A 21,951-nucleotide genomic window follows, 5' to 3' on the forward strand; every position below is an offset into this window, starting at 1 on the left:
TGGACAAACTCTGTGAGGAGATTGCAGAATATTTTGAAGCTATTATGGTACAACAGCTACCAGGAACATGCAGTGGGGCACCTTAAGGCTGTTATCAGGCGCAGTTGCATGACTTAAAGTAGAGCAGTGCAGTGATCTCTTTAAGATCACCTGAAAAGGTTAGAGGCAGAGTTAAAAGTAACCGAGTGTGCGGTCACGCAGACTTTGAATGCGAACACTACGGCTCGCCTGCGCATTCAGCTCACAGAGCATAATTAAGTTGTAGCTAGGAACTGTAAATTCTGGAGCAAATATGCCAGGTGGGTGAGAGCGTATGGCGAAGGGGAGAGACCCGACCGTTCAATGGCTTCTAAGATGGCATGACTATGGGCAACTGAGAGAGTGATGGAGATAGCGGACTGACAGGGTCGACAACATCAGGATACTATGCCGGTACAGAGTGTATTCCTGCAATACAGGGACCTTTATGCCACTGCGGGGGCAGGGACTTCAGCAGTGGTGGGTGACTATCTGCAAGGCACAGCCCTTGGCTGGCTGAGTGACACCCAGTGACTTTTTTGGTGCAACCATTTACTGTGGAGAAACTGAGGGACGAGTGGGTTCCTCTTACTGTCTATGCAGGAGGCAGTAATAACCACTTTGCTCAAACCTGATAAACCAGCGTATGTGATTTCTATTGGCCCTTGTTTCTTATAAGTTGTGATGCCAAAATGTTTGCAAAATTAGTGGCTAATCATCTGACTCTTCTCCTGGGGTTGGGAAGACCTGATCAGAACTAATTTGTTTGCAGAGCGCTCCACTGCCTATAATTTGTTCACCCTCTCCCTATAATGCAAGATATTGACCCAGATCTAGATGCTGCTGCCATATTCTTGGATGGCTCTAAAGTTTTTGATTCCCTGGAGTGGGATTATTTATGCACAGTGCTGGGTAGGATGGGCATACCACAGGGTTTTCTACCCTGTATACAACTCCTGTACACTGAGCCTGTAGCAGGGATACGAATCAACAAAGCCTATTTGACCCCTATGAAAATCACTAGGGTCTTGCGGCAGGGATGTCCCCTGTCCCTGCTCTGTTTTGCCCCAGCACTGGAACTGCTAGCTGCTAGGCTAAGGCATCATTACTCCCAATACAGTATACAATACATGAGTAGGCCTATTTTGATTTCCCTACAGGCAGATGACATAACCATGTACGTAAGAGAGCCACAGAAAACTCTTGATGTCATTTAAAGAATACACCTGCTTTGGTTTGCTATTAGGGGTTAATATCAAGTGGGAAAATCTCACATCCTGCCCCTCATGACCAACATGTCACGCTTTGCTCCTGAATTTCTATTCAAGTTTTGTGAAGAGTCCCTCAAATACTCGGGGATATGGGTGCATAAAGAACCAGAGGTGGTAAACGGGGAAAACTACGAGGTTGATATTGCATGAATAACCGAGTGAATAACTCGCTGGATATCTCTACCCCTCTCCCTGGCTGGTCGGTGGGCCTCTTGATATTGGTAATATTGCTGCAGATATTAATTATATCTATATAAATATCCCACTGCCACTGATCAAGGCCCTCTTCGCTTCTCTTCGATCACAGATGGTTAGGCTGGCATGAGCTGGTAAACAGCCTAGGATTATAAGGGTGACCCTTATGCTTCCATTCTGTTTGGGTGGTTTTGAGGGTTAGGACCTCGAGCTCTACTATTTGTGCGCACTGGTACACTTTGCCCTCTACTGCACAGCCCAGCCCCATTCTTGCTTCATTTGGGGGTTGAGATGGATAGTATGTCCCCAACTCCTCCGTCTTCCTTCTTGGGAGGATTGGTGTCTAGTACTTGGAAAGACGTTTCCACCGTTGAGTGTACCGTCAAGCCTTGGGATAAGCTTCGCAAAAAGGTGTGACCCGTCTTTTTGGCTCGGCTTCCTCTGGAGTGTCATCCTTTGCTGCCTATCACACATGAGGCTGGTGCGTGTAGAAGCTTGAAGGCTCAAGAGCTGCTAAGCTGGGGAGATCTATATAGAAATGGTTCCTTTCTTACACTGATGAGTATAGGGAAAACTCAAGATACACTCCGTTGGACATGTTTCTGCACTCTTCCACAGTTCCCAGAGGAGCCAGTTCCTCCTCTGGAGAGTCTCTTGAGTGTGTCCTCTACTAAACATCTAATAACTCTGCTGTGCAGTGTCACTCAGGGAGGACGGGTAGCTCTTCTGACAGCAGCATGCATGGACCGGGAGGGGAACTAGGACAGGAGCTGAGTGATGATCTATGGACTTATGTCTACCGTCAGACGGGCATGGTGTCCTCTAGTAGCTGCTTATGCATTTTCTATTACAAATTCTTGCAAAGAGCATATTATATGCCAGTCCTTCTTCATAGGCTTGGCCAGCAAGAGGATGCAAAATATGACAGATGTGGTCACATAGTCTAGTCGTGGTAGGAGTCTATGAATATTGGATTGATTTGCTGGATGCGCTGTCGCAGACAGTGGACTGCAGGGTACCAATGGCTACAACTGTTCGAGTACTTGGGAGACGTGGATACCCCTCATGCACGATTTACAGCACTGGCCCTCTTACTGGGGAAGAGACAGGTAGCTTGCCGAAGGGGCAGAGGTCGGGCACCCAAATTTAAGCATTGGCTCACAGATATGCTATATTGTAATGAGCAGCTTGAGCTTTACCCAGACTGAATTCCTCTCAACCTGTGATATTTGGGCTCCACTGAGAGTAAACCTGCTTTCCCTTGATGTGGAAGCGGAGGATGGGGCCTATGGAGTGATGGCGGCAGGAGACGGGGGTGAGGGCAGTGCACATGAGAAGGGAGGGCGGTGGTGCTGCGTGCGGCATGAGGACAATACCTGTGGTCCCTTACGGGAACTGCTGGGACCCTGATGTGGTTGGAGGCACAGGTGAGTGTGAAGCGCTAAATGGATAGGCTGGTGGTGGGTGTTGCTGGGAAGTGGTGCGCTGCATATGATATCGCTGACTCTGCTGTCTATGTCTGCTTGTGCCTCTTACAAAATGAAATTACTTCTTTCTTCCCTCACATGGCTTAAATATTCGATGCAATGTTAAAATGATGTAAAATACTTCTCTTCAAGATATGCTATTATGGACAATGTGTTACTGCTCTGCTGTAATGTGCTTCTATTCAAGTTTATTAAACTTAAAAATATATATTTTTAAAACATCTCTATGATTTTGAGAAAAACCTTTCTCACCGAGCCCTGCAATAATTTCACCTTATTTTCATTACGACGTTTTAAGTTAAACACATTGAAACTTCTGGCTTATAGTTCAAACCCACAAATAAGAGGAACCTAAGGCTCATGTTCATAAATTTGTAGTGTCAGACACACACCGTGTGAGATGAGTGAGGATGGAGTTAGGGAAGTTAGAGATTGCAGCTATGTTTCACTACCTGAACTTGCACATGATTAGTCCACCACTATGTCACAATAATAAATGTGATGTAGCTGTCATTTGGCTACTATATGCTTTCTTGAGTGCTTACACTTTCCTTCGGTGTCTGGTTTCAGTCATTTATGCTTTCTTCCTGAATTTCTTCGGGTTAGACTGACACTTTTGAACCACACCTTGATAAGCGAACTATACAGAAGATGCATTGCCAAATTACTCAATTTGAATTGCTTATTGGCTTGAAATTTGAGAAGTTGAAAAACTACAATTTGTCTAGTTTGTAGGGTTCGATGGCCAACTGGCTATGTTTCAGAATCACACAACTCTGAAATCCATCTAATGTCATTCCAGCGTTCCTCCGTTAAATGTCAAGAATTTTGTCTACAAACCTCAAAACAGCTCTTTTGTTTCCTTTGTTTCTGACAGAACCTTGTTGCCTCATATAAGGACACTCGCAATGGGTTAATAGGACTCGATTACTCCACTAAGTTTGCACCTTGGTAAGTATTCAGCATTGCGGATTTTTTTCAGTTGGAAAGATCCATAATATACCCGTCATCCAGGTTGTATAACATGCTGGTACCTCCTTGCATTAGACAGTCATCAAAATGTTGAAAATGATTCACTGAATAGCTGGAGTATGTTCACTTAGGATCCAACTAGTAGTGACTGGTACAGAGATTGAATGAATTAAATAGTGTATACTGCTGTGGTATTGGTTTTTTTCGGTATGTCTGAAATGGCCCAGAATTTAGCACCAACTACTGAAAAGCAGCATTTCGGCCCCACATTAAGTTACGATTGAACAGCATTAGCCTGAATGAATTGTCACAACATGGACATTTTATTTTTCTCTAAAATGAGTGATCAGTGGTGCTCCAAATGTGCATCACTCGACCGTTATACTGGTGCAGAGCACTCAGTCCTTGTGATTGATCACAGTCTCGAATCTAATGTACTTGGAAAGGTGAATGTTACTGTCTCACATTCTTTTTTTCTGTTCAGTTCCCTGACATTCCCACACATACAATTAGAGACATGAACAGTCTCCTCATTTCTATACACTCCTATAATCAATGCACACACAGCCCACTTAATTACCTCAAATCATGATCCTACCCCCATGGATGTGCAGCATTTTGTTGTTCCATCGCTAGTTTCGAGCTTTTTACATTGCAACAGAAACAGCACATACAATGTAAGCCAAAGTAAAAACAATAATACCTTGTTTATCTTTACATTTGCTAGACCTGTCAGCCTTAGATTGGTCTTCCCCTAAACTTTTTACCTTGACCACTCCTATTTTTGATGATAACCAGTGCTAAAGTGCTTGTGCTCTCTCCATATAACGTAGTGGAATTAGCTTAGACCGAGTTTGCGCATTTAATTTACTTGTAAGTCCCTAGTAAAGTGGTACTGCATGTATCCAGGGCCTGTAAATGAAATGCTACCAATGGGCCTTCAGTACTTATTGTGCCACCTACTTAAGTAGCCCTTTCAACATGTTTTACACCTGCTATTGTAGCCTGTGTGTGCTGTTTTAAACTGCCATTTCGACCTGGCAAAATAACATATTGCCAGGCCCAAACCTTCTTTTTTTAATACATACAAGTCTCCCTTAAGGTAGGCCTTGAACAGTTCAGGGAGCAAGGAGCAATGTATTTAAAAAGTAGGACATGTACTTTTAAGTTTTACATGTACTGGTAGTGAAAAACTCTTAAATTTGTTTTTCACTACTGCAAGATGTGCCTCTCCGGTAGGACAAAATTGGAGTTACCATACTACATTTAATAAGCTGTAACTTCTAAACAAGAACGGGTAACCAGTGCATGTTTAGCATCGTTGGAATTGCAATGAAAAATCCTCTTCTATGGTGAAGTTGGATTATGGTTGCAGGTTTGAAAATGGCACTTTTAGAAAGTTGGAATTTTACTGCCTTCCCCATTTAGTGCATGTAGCCTGTCTCTAGTCACATGACTGGGTGCAGCCGACATTTGGGCTTTGTGTATTCCTACTAGACAGCCACACACAATAGAGGGTTTAGATGTGCCTGGACGGGCCATCAATGGCAGGGTGGGAGGGCGGAGCTGGGTACAGCCCTACTTACACCTGAATAGGCTGTTCCCTGCCCCCACACAAAGGGCTGAATACAGCCTGTAGTTACTCTGCCCCTGACCTCTAGTGGTGCCACTCAGGTCCTGGACCCATGATGTGGCCTCACTGGCTCTTCGTGACCGCAAAGGGAACCGTTGGCACCAAAACCTCGTCGCTCGCACTGCTTGCCAACACAAAGTTTTATCTACCTGACCCTTTGCACTACAGCATCAACTGCTCGCGGAAAGCCCCACTGCGAAGTTCCGGCCTGGCTGCTCGTGATGACAACGGGATCTTCACACTACAACGATGACTGTCCGCGACACCTGGACTGCTTTTTGCACTACAGCAATGCTTCCCTGCTTCTCACGGTGCTCTACACTGCAAACCGAACTCTGTGCACTGGACTGAGAAAGTAACTTTTCAGTGGGACTAAGCTGGTCCATGTATACGGTTTGCGCTCCATCGTGGTTGGCCTGAACTTTTTATCTTCTCCCAGTCTCACATAACCATAGCCGCAAGTGGCGCTGTAGACTTTTTGGTGCTATTCTCACTTATCTCTTTATAATTTCACATCTCTGGTTCTACTGCTTGGATTCTTGTCGTTTTGGTCGTGTTTTGTTTATGAACGTCTACTCCATTGTTGAATCTCTCATGGATTCACATACTTTAATCTTCCCCCTCATCATGATGGGAGTTCTACAGTAGTAATAATATTAAGCAGTGCTATGCCTAAGCATTGAGAAACACACACAGAGAAGCCAAGTGACATTGGTAACCAATTCACAGTCTTTTTTAGAACCAAACTTCAACCAATAAGAACTCAGACCCTGACGCAGTCTTCCCCTGCAGAGCCACCACAGCTCAAATTTCTAACTGCACATCGTGTGTGAGGAAGTCTCCCTGAGTTCTTCTCAGTCTCAGTGCTTTTGTCAACTTTTGACCTTTTCCTTCTCCCAGGAGTGATATTGTGGCCTTCAGACAACTCAAAGGTAACAACATTTGGGTTCTTTTTTCCAGGTTAAAACCATGTCAGAGGGATCTAAAAAGAGGCAATACAGGCATTGCAAATCTTGTTGGAAAGCAGGATTATTCTCTGAGGTTCTCCATAAGGTATGGCTGTACTGCCTACACCCTCACCATAAACCTAAGGAGTGTAAGCATTGCATATCTTTTTCCGCTAAGACCCTAAAAGATTGTAAAGCCAGGCTACTTCTTTGGCTTCAGAAGAAAAAGGCCCATTCTGACTCAAATTTGGATAATGAGGGGCAGAGTCATTCTACCTCTGGGAAGAAATGTTAAAATGAGGGCTCTACCTCATATGATAAAGGTAACTAGAATGCATGATCTCACATCAAAGACTCTTGACAGAACGATCTGTGAGTAGAGAACCATCAAGTCCATCCTCTTGTCACAAAAATACTAATTCTTCCTCCTCATCTGTGCCTGTGACTCTTTTTAAGGAGCCAGCATCAAAGAAAATCTGTGTGTCGATGGACCCGTTGGTGAGAATTATTTAATTGACTGCTGATGCATCGAAGGGGAGATCGTCAACTGAAATCCCACCCACTTTGCTGGTGTCAACTATGGCATCAGTGGCCCCAACAACGAGAACGATGACAACATCTTCCTCATCGACAAACTAATGACAACATTGTTGCAACAAAGTTGTCGTCAACAACAGTACAGTTGACAGGAACTTTTACGTCGATGAGACCTATTGCTCTCATATCTACGAAGAGGTCAGGTTTTTCCTCTTCGTAGGCGCAGTGATCTTTTATGAGCCAGTTGACTGCCCATAAAGAGACAATTTTAATATCAGATGAAGGAATTCCTGCGACTTTACAACCAGATGCAAGCAATGTGTTGTTTGCCCCCTGAGCGGCTCCTTGAGATGGAAGAGTCTTGTGATGAGGGGCCATTTGGGCCAGCCAATAGTCCCACTCAAACGTCAAATGCCAAGATACTGATGGCGATGACCCTAGTAATAACACTTCTGCATAGTTGGAAGGGGATTTTTCTTTTCAAGGCAGACAATCTGCTGCTCATCGCTATGACTCTTTTCAAGAACATTATCCATACTATGAGCTGTATGGTTCACATGAAGGCACAATTTCAGTACCTTTATCACTTGTAACTGATTTATGCCACATGTTGAAGGACTATTATAGGAATTTTCCTGAAGCAAATGTTCCATCATAACATGCTGGATTTTCTGAAACCCCAGGTACAGTGTCTCATCCTAAAAAGGCTTTGGGCCCACCAACACAAAAGGAAAATGTTTTGCCTCCCATTACGGTAACAGATGACTATATTGAGATTGATGTGGAGGAACAGCCAGAAGAAGGCGAAAATCTTCAGGACCCTACAGGTTCTAGCGAGGATTGGGATGATTACATAGCTCCTTTTTCTATATAACCCACACTGTTGCTTTCTAATTCACCTCCAGGTGACATAGGAGGTTTTCATGAGCTCTTGGAAAGACTTCTAAGCGATTTGACTTGCCTATACCAGTGAAGCAGACTGAATGTTTCCTGTGCGACTTTAAAGATTCAGTTTGAAAATCGATTTATTTGTTCAATTCCCATTGAAGATTACACTTCGGAGGAAGGACTCAAGTTCATAAAGACCCCAGCTTTGGTGGCAGCTGTTGTTCCTTAGCTGGATAAAAAGTATAAGGCACCAGAAAATGAATCTGCATGTCTTATATGACATCCACGCCCTGAATCTGTTGTGCAGGCATCCCAAAGGCAGTCCAGAAACCTTTCTGCCCCATGTTCAGCTCCTCCGGATAAAGAGTGTAGACATCTAGGTAATACTGCAGTGGCGGCAACTTCTATCAGGGCATCCAATGTGTTAGTATTTTAGGAAGATATGAGAGACAAATATGATCTGACATATCGGCCCTCCTAGAATTTTTAACGGTGGATACGAGGAAAGAAGCTAAGAACATTATTCAGGAAGATCAGAGAGCTTCCTCTGAAATTCTAGATACAGGGATGGATCTCTCTTCAATCACTTTTGACAGATGGTGGGTGCTTCGGTCCTACGCCATCAAGGTTGGCTGAAAGCCACAGCATTTCGAGCTGAAGTACAGGCAAAGATATTAGATGTGCCTTTAGATGGGGAGAATCTGTTTGGGGAAATATGTTGATGATGTCCCTCAATCTATCAAGACGGACACAGATACAGCACTTTCTCTGGCTATGTTGCAAAAACGTCACTTTCAGCTTTTTCTAGGAGGCAGAGGAAGAGTCCAATTTATGCCCTGAATGTCTTATTAACAATATAGAAACCAGCCTTACTCCCAACATGGCCTACATCCTCAATATGTATCACACAGCACTGCAGGGCCACTTCAGCCTCCTCCTATTCACAGCAACCCGCAAGTAGACATACTGTGGCTGGGAGAGAAACCCAAGACGCCTCCAGGCGCCAGTGACAATTTGCAGGCACTAGTCACCTCAGTCTCATCAATGTGGTTTCACCCTGACGAGGACTGTGGTTGCTGCGTGAGTAGGGTTTCACCCCCGCCAACCAGTAAAACAATTTCTTACATTATTAAATTGTACAAAACAATAATTTGAAGCTCAGAGAGACAGTAAGTCAACCACATGCCAGGAACATAATGGATGTGTCCATACATCTGACCCGTTCTCATTCGCTTATTTCCCACCTTATCAAAGGACATCCTGAGTCACCAGAGATGACTGACATTTTGGCATCATGGACAGACTCAGTATCTATCACACAGAGCACCATTCCACAGTGCGTATTACTGGAATAAGAGAGAGACACCAACTGCCTGAGTACAATTTTAATTTCTTTGGAATTCACAGGCATCTTAATTCCGGGTAGTCCTTTATTAGCTGACCAAGCAGTGGAAGCCATATATCAGTCATTTGTCATAACTGTTCCCAATTGAGTATGTCAACAAGTACCATTGTCAGATTAGTCCACATCCTCTTCGCCCAGTTCCTAAGTGTGGGCGAATCGTGGCTCTTTCACCTACATGCTACTTCGAAACGCATATGGGACATCAACATCCAAACAACTCTGGACATAGCTTCCATTGTTGCATCTCTCAGACCTAATATTGACACTGCTGCATCATCCAGCATCAGATATCCAAAATCACTTTTAATTTGCTTTAAAATTCTGTATTTTTTTGTCATTTGCTAGTATCATGCTGTTGTTACTTTTAAATTTCTTTTGGCTAGTCGTACTAAAAGGATTTTGTGGGTTCTTGATAGTCTGAGAGGTGTTTGAATGTTGTCCTATCACTTTCAGTTCTCCTGTTGACATAATCTCACTGCAATGAGTATTTTCTCATGAAACTTTTACTAAAGGAGGTTCGTTAAGAGAATTCCCAGCGTTTTGGTGGACCCCTGCTCCCCTGGACTTTACCTGCAAGAGAAAGGAAATATCAGGTCTAATGGGTTTAATGTCTAAGCTCAGAAGCCCTTGTTAGAATTTGTAGCTCAGCCATGTGAATTAGGTTAACATTTTTGCTTTGTGTGAGTAATTTCATAGTTATATTTAATCTGCTAGAGAATGTACAATGGTTGTGTCATCCTTTTTATTCTTTCCAGGTATGTTATCAATACCCTCAATTAGCTTTTTAGAAATAGTTGAGGCAATGTGAACAACTGGATCATACCAAATTCAGTAGCTTATGTTGAAATGACCAACAATTATGCTTCTCTGTTTCTCCTTGGATGCTGTTTCGTATGTGACCGAGAAGGCCTCATCATTTCTTAATTTTGAGTTATTAACTGAAAAGTTTTCTACATTGTCCTGGCTTCTCTTTTTGTTATATATCGTCATTTTGTTTGGTATACTCTGTGCTTTGGGTCAATTTCCCCCTGTGAGCTTCTGCCCAGTCTTATCCTTGGGGATCTTTGTAGGAGTCCCCTCCCTATGTAATGGGGCAACATTTTTCACTTAAGAATAAATGAAAGAGTGGGTCTGTAACAGGTTATCTAAACAGATCACAATGCAGACACTAATGAAGTTTGAGATGTTTAATGAAAACACATGGGTTTGGCTTTGTTATTGGGTAAGTTTGAAATTAAAAGCTGGAAATACAAAAGAGCAGTTTATACTGCAGTCTGGCGTTACGTCACTACTCTTTTTCCTTCTCAGGCTCTTTGTCTTTTTAATGCCATTGGTCTCTCCTCTTCTACTCCCCCTTCAGTGGAAGAGGCCCTTCAGGAAACAAAAAGAGGTATTTTAAATATCTGGAATATGAGGCTGTTCCCCGCCAGCATTCACCAAATAAGCTGTGTCTTTTGAATATGTTTGACATAGACATCTGTTTCCAATGTTCACAGTGAACACAGTTGCGATCTCTGCGCCCTCACCTGGTCCTGGTGTATCACGTAAATCTGACCTCACATAATGGACCCATTATCCCCACTTCACAAACAGGCAATAGGTCTCTTGCCTTGGGCTATGGCTCGTCTCCAGAGCCGTAGCGTTGTTGACCTCAGCGTCCTCTCTCTTGGGGCTGCTGGGGAGGAACATAGATGCAGTTGCTTCCTCGCTCTCTTCACGGTTGCTCACCACGACCTCCTCTTGAGAGCAGCAGTTCGGACCTCTTTCTTACTCACCGCTTAAGCTCCTTCGTAGGTGCTGGGTTCCTGATTGTCTGCTGGGCTCCTTCACACACATCTCGGTTTAATCACGTCGTCTTCTCTCGGTCGGCGTCTCCATCTGTCTCAGCATTCTGTCCTGAATCGGCGTGTCCCCTCTCATATGGCGGCCACAGGGGTGTGGCTGCAGGTGTTCGCACAGATGAGCGCACCCAAGTGACTAGAACCGCACCCTCCTCATCATGTCGGGAAATGGCGGTGGCCATCTTGGGTTTTTCGCATACTACTTGGTGGCCCTTCGACCAGGTCCTTCGTTTTGATGGTTAACCCCTTCTGTGCCACGGACGTAATGGTTACGTCCTGCGGCACAGTGCTGCTGTGCCCAGGACGTAACCATTACATCCTGGGCACACAGCCCAGAGGGAGCGCTAGCGCTCCCTCTGTGGGGTTCCCCCCCCCCATCCCCCCAAGGCAGGGATGGAAGGGGAAGCCCTTTCCCTTCCACCCCCGACCCCCCCACTCTCCCCTGTGACGTCAGCGTGCGAGCGCACGCTGATTATCACAGAGCCTCCTCCCATGCGATCGGAAGAGAAATGCTTTGCATCTCTCTTCCGATCACGTGGGGGAGGCCGAGAGAGGCTTCAAAGGGAAGGAAAGTTATTTCCTTCCCTTTGAAGTCTCTCTCTGCGTTTTGGCAGCCGGATTGAAAGCAATCCGGCTGTCAAAACGCCCACTAGACACAAGGGATGTCTTTTTAAAAATGAAATGGACATAAGGGAGCGACCCCTTGGGCAAGGGTCGCTCCCAGGGGGGGCATTTTTTTAAGGCCTTTTCTGCCTCCCCTGGGGGCAGATCGGCCTATTATTAGGCCGATCTGCCCCCACAGGGGGCAGAAACCTCTAGGCACCAGGGATAATTCATTTTTTTTGTTTGTTTTTTGTTTTAGAGGTGGGGAGCGACCCCTTAGGCAAGGGTCGCTCCCATAGGGGGCAAATTATATTTAGGCCATTTTGGCCTATTTTTATGAGGCCAATCTGCCCCCAATGGGGACAGAAACCACTAGACACCAGGGAGGTTTTTTTTTTGTTCGTGAATTTCACGTAAGGGGAGCGACCCCTTAGGCAAGGGTCGTTCCCCTGGGGGGCAAATTTATTTGAGGCCATTTCTGCCCCCAGGGGGGCAGATCAGCTTATTTTAATTAGGCCGATCTGCCCCCAAGGGGGGCAGAAACCACTAGGCACCGGGGATTTTTTTTGTTGTCGTTGTTTTACAGATGGGGAGCGTCCCCTTAGGCAAGGGTCGCTCCCCTGGAGAGGCAAATTGTATTTAGGCCATTTCTGCCCGCTTTGGGGGCAGATTGGCCGGTTTTAGGTCAATCTGCCCCCAAGGGGCGCAGAAACCACTAGGCACCAAGGATCTTTTTTTTTGTGCCATCATGCAAGGGGAGCGACCTTGTAGGCAAGGGTCGCTCCCCGGGGGAGGGGGGGATTTATTTTAGGCCATTTCTGCCCCCCCGGGGGCAGATCGGCCTAGTGGTATTAGGCCGATCTGCCACCGGGGGGGGCAGAAACCTCTAGGCGCCAGGGCAAATTATTTTAATTTTTTGGTGTGTTTTTTTAGAGATGGGGAGCGACCCCTTAGGCAAGGGTCGCTCCCCTGGAGGGGCAAATTGTATTTAGGCCATATCTGCCCGCCTTGGGGCCAGAAACCACTAGGCACCAGGGATCTTTTTTTTTGCACCATCACGCAAGGGGAGCGACCCTGTAGGCAAGGGTCGCTCCCCGGAGGGGGAATCAAATTTATTTCAGGCCATTTCTGCCCCCCCTGGGGGCAGATCGGACTATTGTTATTAGGCAATCTGCCCCCGGGGGGGCAGAAACCTCTAGGCGCTAGGGCTAATTTTTTGGGGTGTTTTTTTTTTGTTTGTTTTTTTAGAGATGGGGAGCGACCCCTTAGGCAAGGGTCGCTCCCTGGGAGGGGCAAATTGTATTTAGACCATTTCTGCCCCCCTTGGGGGCAAATCGGCCGATTTTAGGTGAATCTGCGAAACCAATAGGCACTGGGGATCTTTTTTTTGCGCCTTCACGCAAGGGGAGCGACCCCGTAGGCAAGGGTCGCTCCCCGGGGGGGAGGGGGGCAAATTTAATTTAGGCCATTTCTGCCCCCCCTGGGGCCGCCTGAGCTAGAGGCCAAAATCCACAGGTAGGCACTTTACAAAAAACACCTCTGTTTTCTGTGAAAAAATGTGATGTGTCCACGTTGTGTTTTGGGCCATTTCCTTTCGTGGGCGCTAGGCCCACACACACAAGTGAGGTACCATTTTTATCGGGAGACTTGGGGGAACGCTTGTTGGAAGGACATTTGTGGCTCCTCTCAGATTCCAGAACTTTCTGTCACCGAAATGAGAGGAAAAAGTGTTTTTTTGGCCAAATTTTGAGGTTTGCAAAGGATTCTGGGTAACAGAACCTGGTCAGAGCCCCACAAGTCACCCCATCTTGGATTCCCTAGGTGTTTAGTTTTCAGAAATGTGCTGGTTTGCTAGGTTTCCCCAGGTGCCGGCTGAGCTAGAGGCCAAAATCCACAGATAGGCACTGTTTTCTGTGAAAAAATGTGATGTGTCCATGTTGTGTTTTGGGCCATTTCCCTTTGTGGGCGCTAGGCCTACCCACACAAGTGAGGTACCATTTTTATCGGGAGACTTGGGGGAATGCTGGGTGGAAGGAAATTTGTGGCTCCTCTCAGATTCCAGAACTTTCTGTCACCGAAATGTGAGGAAAATGTGTTTTCTTTAGCCAAATTTTGAGGTTTGCAAAGGATTCTGGGTAACAGAACCTGGTCAGAGCCCCAAAAGTCACCCCATCTTGGATTCCCCTATGTCTCTAGTTTTCAAAAATGCACAGGTTTGGTAGGTTTCCCTAGGTGCCGGCTGAGCTAGAGGCCAAAATCTAAAGGTAGGCACTTTGCAAAAAACACCTCTGTTTTCTGTCAAAAAATGGGATGTGTCCACGTTGTGTTTTGGGGCGTTGCCTGTCGCGGGCGCTAGGCCTACCCACACAAGTGAGGTATCATTTTTATCGGGAGACTTGGGTGAATATAGAATAGCACAACAAGTGTTATTGCCCCTTGTCTTTCTCTACATTTTTTCCTTCCAAATATAAGAGAGTGTGTAAAAAAGACGTTTATTTGAGAAATGCCCTGTAATTCACATGCTAGTATGGGCACCCCGGAATTCAGAGATGTGCAAATAACCACTGCTCCTCAACACCTTATCTTGTGCCCATTTTGGAAATACAAAGGTTTTCTTGATAGCTATTTTTTACTCCTTATATTTCAACAAATGAATTGCTGTATACCCGGTATAGAATGAAAACCCAAGGCAGGGTGCAGGTCATTTATTGGCTCTGGGTACCTGGAGTTCTTGATGAACCTACAAGCCCTATATATCTCCGCAACCAGAAGAGTCCAGCAGACGTAACGGTATATTGCTTTAAAAAATCTGACATTGCAGGAAAAAATTACAGAGTAAAACGTAGAGAAAAATTGCAGATTTTTTCACCTCAATTTCAATAAAAAAAAATTCAGTTGTTATTTTCTGTAGGAAACCCTTGTAGGATCTACACAAATTACCCCTTGCTGAATTCAGAATTTTGTCTACTTTTCAGATATGTTTCGGTTTCTGGGATCCAGCATTGGTTTCATGCCCATTTCTGTCACTGACTGGAAGGAGGCTGAAAGCACAAAAAATCGTAAAAATGGGGTATGTCCCAGTAAAATGGCAAAATTGTGTTGAAAAATTGGGTCTTCTGATTCAAGTCTGCCTGTTCCTGAAAGCTGGGAAGCTGGTGATTTTAGCACCGCAAACCCTTTGTTGATGCCATTTTCAGGGGAAAAACCACAAGCCTTCTTCTGCTGCCCCTTTTTCCCATTTTTTTTTAAACAAAACGAAATTTTCACTGTATTTTGGCTAATTTCTTGGCCTCCTTCTGGGGTACCCACAAAGTCTGGGTAGCTCTAGAATGTTGGTAAAAAAAGGACGCAAATTTGGCGTGGGTAGCTTATGTTAACAAAAAGTTATGAGGGCCTAAGCGCGAACTGCCCCAAATAGCCCAAAAAAGGGTCAGCAGCGAAGGGGTTAATTTAAAATATTCTATTGCTAACTTTAAAACAAAAGGCAAAGAACTAATCTTATCCAAAATGGAGAAACACTTACAGGGCATTTGCTGTTTTTCACCAATCCTTGAGGCCACTATCATATTGACCAATTTTGATCAAATAGAATTAATGGCAAATCAGTAAGCATTTCCATACATTTCACCTAACTGTCCAGTTTGTTAGACAAGTAAAGTAGTGCCTTAAAGGTTGCATCAAAAGCTGACACCATTACTTCCATTTTGTTTAAGAAATGTTTCATCTTCCAATTAAAGTTTTGTTTGTACCGTTTCCTTACCCAGAGAGAACCTCCATACCTTTTTTCATTTTTGGACTAAACTCATCCTCCAACTTTCATCCAGTTAGTAACAGGCTATTCTCAGTTTCATTTTAACTGCCTTCTAGCATGTTGGTTACTCTTGCTACGAGTGTATTAATGTCAATATGTATAGTAGAACTATTTTCCTCATCCTTACGTAAAAATGAAGTAATTAGTAGCTGCTCCAAAGCTCAAGCTAAGTTCTTAACAAAAACTGAGACTCTATTACCTGCTTTGGCAATAGACTTCCTCCTAGACTTGCATCTGGTGATGCGTAAAGAGATTTAATTATAATATTAGACTTTAGCAAGTCCTTGCGAAACACTGATCTGCTACGACCATTCTGAATAAACTGGTAAGAGGCTGTGGTTTAAATGTTTTTTAAAATTTGTTTTTAATAGCATTTTCCACTGAAAATACAAAAACTACAATGCAAATGAACATTGCAGCAATATCAGATACAAAGATGAATTCAGAACCAGAGTGCTGATGAGATGCCTCATGCAGTCGCCACCGGGCAGGCGTTAGTACCCCTAGTTCAGCAATAAATACCACCGTGTACAAGTCTCAACAGGTCCAACCCGGACTTCCAGGCCCAACTTACGCCTAGACTACTAGTTCCCTGCACACAAGAGCAGGCACCTCACTCGTTGTTCATATTCACCCATTTCTAAGGAGTCTCCTATAATAACGCAGGGGGAGATCGTGGAGAACCAGCATTTGTCTCATCCACCTCACCCAAGCGTTCCACCATTTCTCCCCACAGTTCCAGGTCCCATTCTGCATTCTTGTCTGTTCACACTCGCCCCAACAGACATTCCTTCGCTACAGGCCACTCACTCAGATCCGACAACCATTTGTGTCTCGGATGGGTTTTGGGGGTTATCCAATGTAACGCCGTGCATCTCCGGGCCCACACAAGTCCCGGCAGTGCAAATCGATGTTCCATTTTCCTCCCAGTTTTTGGGAGCGGCAATAGTTCTGAGGAGGCAATGATACTCTGTCCTGTGATCTTCCTGGGTGTCCACACCACGCTGAATAGTGAGCCTCCAACCCTGGACAACTTCACGTCATATGGAGGAAATGGGCCGGGGGCATATTATAGTTCCTGCATGACCAGGAAAAATCCTATGCAACAGCTGTGGCATGAGATATGCCCGGTGCAGGTAATAAAACTGCCAGAGTTCAAAGCATGCATTACTAGAGGTGTCCTTAATCTGGGCACAGGCACGCTTCCATTCAGCATCTGTAAGGGGGGGGTCTTCCCGATCCGCTAACCAGTTAGCTTGTGCAGGCCCCAAATCTGTGCATCTGTCAACACTCAGTGTGACACAACTGGCAAATGAGACCCTCTATTTGCTCCCTGATCCAGTATGACACCAAGTATGTGAGATTCCTCTTGTTCCTATGGAAAGATTAACCAGATCCCCTGGGACATCCGGGAGAGCTTGACATATTGTAGAAATTGTCCCGGTGCTGCATGGAACAGGATGGTTGCTTTCATCATTGTATGAAGACACTATTCAAATAAAGTCACCCGCCGAATGACAGCCACCCCCGCCACTGAGTCACATCCATCAATGACTGTACTTGTTGGAAAGGCTTCAACCATCATAGAGGAAGAAGCTGAGCATACAGTGCCTTACGTAAAACTTGCCTCATTGCCTGTTCCCAGGCCATATCCACTTGACTCATAGTGTTGGGGTAGTCCGCCGGCGCTCCAGTGCCTCACATCAATAGCTTGGGGAGGTCGCTGTCATCGACCAAGCCAGCCAACAGGCGTTTTTCCTTATTAGTGTTGTCAGTACACCATATCGCTGCATACTGCAGGAGTCCAGCTTGATAAGAGAGCTTCAGATCCGCGAACCTCAGTTCACCCTCTTCAGAGTCTGATTTCAAGATGGCCAATTTGATCCGGCTCCTCTTGTCCTCCCACACCAAGGACAACAGCACACTGCTGAGTTCCGTGAACATGGTCCTTGGATAGTATCAGAAAGAATTTCCATGAAATACAGACAGCGGGGTAAAAGCACCATCTTGCTCAGGGCCACCCTGCCTGTCACTGAGACCAGGAGTGTATTCCAAAACCGAACAGAGGCTAGGAGACCATCGATCACTCTCCCAATATTCAGGTCATACTGGGGTCCTGGGCAGTGGGTGATCTGCATGTGCAAGTACCAAAACTTCTCCATCTCCAAAGGTACATGTGCCCCCTCAAATGTTCCACCGGGCCTGCGAACGGGATGCCCCACCAAAGACCACCAACACTTCCAGCAATACCAGAACTGAATCCCCTGGCCTTCACAGGTATCATCAGCATACATTGACACTATATGCACCACAGTCCTGACGCATATTGCCAGGGCAAAGAGGAGTGGGGACAGGGTGCATCCCTGCCTTTTACCCCTCCCCACGCAAAAGGCCTTGGACATCACCCGCTCTTCTGCACCTGCGCAATGGGTTTGCCATATAGAAGGCACACCTAGGACAAGAATTCCAGCCCCAACTCCCAAACGCCACAACACCTCCCACAGGTACTCCCCACCCAGAGTGTTGAAGGCTTTCTCGCTGTCCACTGCCACTAGCGCCACTTCCAAGTCCATCCCCTCAACTGAGTGCATAACATGGGACAGTCATCTAAAATTCATAGGGGTACCCTTCACTGGCATGAACCCACATTGATTGTCCATCACCAGGCTTGACACAACCAGCTGCTGCCTCGTGGCCAGTACCTTGGAAAGGATCTTCATCTCTGTGTTCAGCATGGGAAGTGACTGATAAGATTCTTGGTCACTCGGGTCTTTGTCTGGCTTAGGGGGCATCACAATAAGTGCCTTGCGCATAGGCGTTGGCAGGGAGCCCTAGTGTCTAGCCTTCAAGAGCGTCTCCAGAAGTTTGGGGACCAGTAAAGTGGAGTTTGTCTAATAGTATTCCACCGGCAGGCCATCGGGACCTGGGCTTTTACCATGGGCCATATTTTGTATGGCTGCACAGAGCTGTTCATCTCTAAGTTCCCCTTCCAAGCTCTCCCTCTGCTCCTCTGTAAGCTGGGGCAACACCACTCTGTCTAAAGAAGCCCCCACTGCTCACCTCGTATCAATCAGTGATGCCTCATACACCCAACTAGATGGTTTCTCAATAGAGCATTAACGCCTGTCTGGCTGAACACCATTGCTCCGTTTACACTAGATAAGGATATAAAATCAATGGGGAGAGGGTGTTGTTCCCGTTTAAGCAGCCATGCCTGCAGGCACCCAGATTTGTCCCCCTCCCAATGCAGTCGATGACGGTATTCCTTCCTAGTATAACGGTCTAACCTGGCCCAAATATTCACCACATTGCGCTGCGCTGCGCTGCGCTGCTATCAGTGTACCTCCCACTATTCCATGCCTTCCAGTCCGCTGATGTAGGCTGGTCAGGTCCTCTTGCCCCCGGCAGCAGGTTCCTTCACAGCCTCTTCTGAGTCCCACTGACCCAGGAAAGGTCTTTCACCCCTCACAACTACGTTCAAGGTATTCCACTCTGCACCTCTCAACTGGGTAGAATTCCAGTTGGTATCAAAATACTCTTGCAAAGACATTTGGATATCATCTCCATGAATTGGGTCTCCGAGCACCTCAGGGCAGACTTGCCACAATGGAATCCTGGGATGGAGCCTCCACATTCCATATTCCAGCAATGAAGGTGCATGATCTGACAGGAATCACACCAAGTACTTGGCCTCCAAAACATTGGCAGCACTGTCTCCTGACACCTGAAAAGTGTCTAGAAGGCTGTACGCACCATTGGCAGAGGTGAAACAGGAGAACTCTTCCACATCTGGGTGGAGTTCCCTCCAGATGTCCTTGCAGTTCAACCGAGCCATTGACTCCCCAAGCTCTGCAGTCATACTTGGTTTGGTCCCCATGCGGTCAGGGCATCTATGTAACAGCCCATCTAGTACACATTTAAAATCCCCCAGCCCAAATAATAAGGGTTTAGCTCCTCCTCCTCCAGCGTGTTGAAAAATTCCCATTCATCCATATTCAGGCCATACACATTCAAAATACACATCTCCACTCCATCTAGCAACCTATGGCCGAGGACATATCTGCCATCCACGTCAGCCAAGAACCTACACGGACGGAAAGAAACCTGTGGGGCCATCCATATCGAAACCCCCCTGGCCTAACTGTAATAAGAACAACTGGACTCTCCACATTTTCAGTAATTTCTGTGCCTCCCCATCCATCAAGTGCTTTTCTTGGAGCATCGCTATATGCACTCCCATCCGTCTCAATTAGGCATTTACTCTGTAGCATTCCAGGTGTCCCGCCATCCCTCCATGCGATCCACCCACCACCCATTATTCTGAACCGCCTCCCCCCCCCCCCCCATCAGCCCCAGCTCAAGCTGACAAGGACATCCCAGTCCACCAAGCGAAGGGGCATTGTGCACTGACATGCTGCATAAACAAATCATGAAAAACTTCCTTGCTCACTCCCCCACCCCAGGTAAACCCTGGCAAACTCAAACTGTATCTCCCCACCCATATTTGAACCCCATCCCCACCCTCAACTTGCTAACTCAGGTGTATATAGGTGTCGTAATAGGAACTGAAAGAATGCCCCAGCTAAACACTTAAACAATATCGCAAGTGGTGCCTCCAGGCCAGTCTAAGCTGAACAGCCCAAAGGACATGCTGACCCTGAACAAAAATCACAACAACACTTCCCCACTCACATCCTCAGCTAACAATCACACCCGTCTAAATATCGACCCCTCGTAACTTGCCTCACAGCTTGCACTAGGCACACTAATACAGAAGTACTCCAAAGAAAAAGAAAGAAAGAAAAGAAGGACAGGGGGAGTGACAGAGAGGTCCATTGTTGCCCATCACTGTGTGCCGCAACACTGTTCGCTATGCAGTCCGATGGCACATGATGGAGCACAGCAAGGTCCCTGGGGTGCACAACAGGACAAACATTGTGACCCCTGTCAGGGCAAAATGTCATTTAGTGGCAGGGCAGTCGCCACAAAAGCAGCCCAGCAGACTGTTCAGTAGCACCTGGAGCCTCGCAAGGCCCCCAACAATGGAGTCCAAGGGTAGCACCTGCACTCAGTTCCAGAAGCTACTGGCCAGACAAGTCTGGCGTTTCCTCACCACCTCCGAGCCACTGCCCAAGGATGTCATTGAAGTGACTGCCTTCATCAGCACTGTCTCTTCCTCCTTTTCCATGCGTCGTCGTACCATATCCAGCGTGCCATTCTTTCTGACCACCACTCAGGTCTTTGAGTGCATCTCTCCCCACGTCGTCTCCTCGCCGCTCCTCTCCAATGAGGACTAAGTGACCAGCCAGAGGCCTCCCCAGCACCAAGCACCAGGATTCTGCCATCTCCCTGAATGTCCAGCCAATCCCACTCTTCCTCTGGTGTCACAAAGAATTATGGCGACCCTCATGGAGGATTTTCCATTTTGTGGGGAATAACAGTATGTATTTTAACTCCATGGCTTTTTGTTTCACTCCCCAAAACGTTTTCAGCATCTGCTGCACATGTTGGATATAATCCAGGAAAATTTGAATGATGCGGTCCTCGAAGGGTGGATCCCCACAACTGTCTGTAATATAACATCCCTGTCCCTGTAATTAAGGTTCTTGGCAGCCCCACTGAAGGGGGACAGAAGCACCAGCGCCCTGTGAGTATGTTCCATCACAAAGACAGGTGACATGCCGGACCCATTGTTCTAGAAAGAGTTCAGGGGCTGTTCCCTCAAGTCCCTCTGGAAACCCCACAAACTGCAAATTACAGGTCGGGAGCAGCCCTCCACGTCCTCTGCTCACATCTTGAGCTGCTGTGTTTGGGTCGTCAGGGTAGCAACTGTGGACTTGAGGGTTTTTACTTCCTCCTGAAGTTTTGTAGCATGTTTTTCTGTCTCCAGGGATCTCTCGGCCACCTTAAGCAGATCTACACACAACAAATTCACGTCCATAGATACTGAGTTTATCTTGGCCTGTACATTGGCACTGCAGGCCACCATCGCCGCCAAAATCTGGGCTCCCCTAGGGCCCTGTGGGTCATCCAGAAACCGCATCCAGCCCCCAACCCACCTCCTGTGCCCGTGGCCATCTATTGATCAATTGTTGTCTGTTGCTCCCCCTCCCCGGCTCTGTCTTTACCCATCTCCGGGTCAGACCGGGGGCTCCTGAGTACTCCACATAACGAAGTGTTCCCACAGGGTCATCCGCCATCTCACTTGACAGACACCAGCCATGCGTCACTGCCGCCTAGACACCCCCTGCAATTTCAACAGTGTGTGAGGGGGTGCTCAAGAACCACCAAACCCGGCCAGGGGTTCAGCACATGAAGGTCACACCACTCACATCCGCATTGT

The 21,951-nt window shown here is 46.4% G+C and overlaps 1 protein-coding gene across 1 annotated transcript in view; it reads left to right on the forward strand.

Moving 5' to 3' along the window:
• The window catches only part of LOC138261745 (cryptochrome DASH-like), a 218,871-nt gene that overhangs the window by 94,346 nt on the left and 102,574 nt on the right, over window positions 1-21,951 (forward strand). The window contains exon 7 of the mRNA XM_069211065.1: window positions 3,849-3,922. Coding sequence (XP_069067166.1) covers window positions 3,849-3,922 — 74 coding nt within the window. The remainder of the gene's footprint in view (window positions 1-3,848; window positions 3,923-21,951) is intronic.

The sequence above is a fragment of the Pleurodeles waltl genome, chromosome 10, assembly GCF_031143425.1.
Source record: "Pleurodeles waltl isolate 20211129_DDA chromosome 10, aPleWal1.hap1.20221129, whole genome shotgun sequence".
Taxonomy (NCBI): domain Eukaryota; kingdom Metazoa; phylum Chordata; class Amphibia; order Caudata; family Salamandridae; genus Pleurodeles; species Pleurodeles waltl.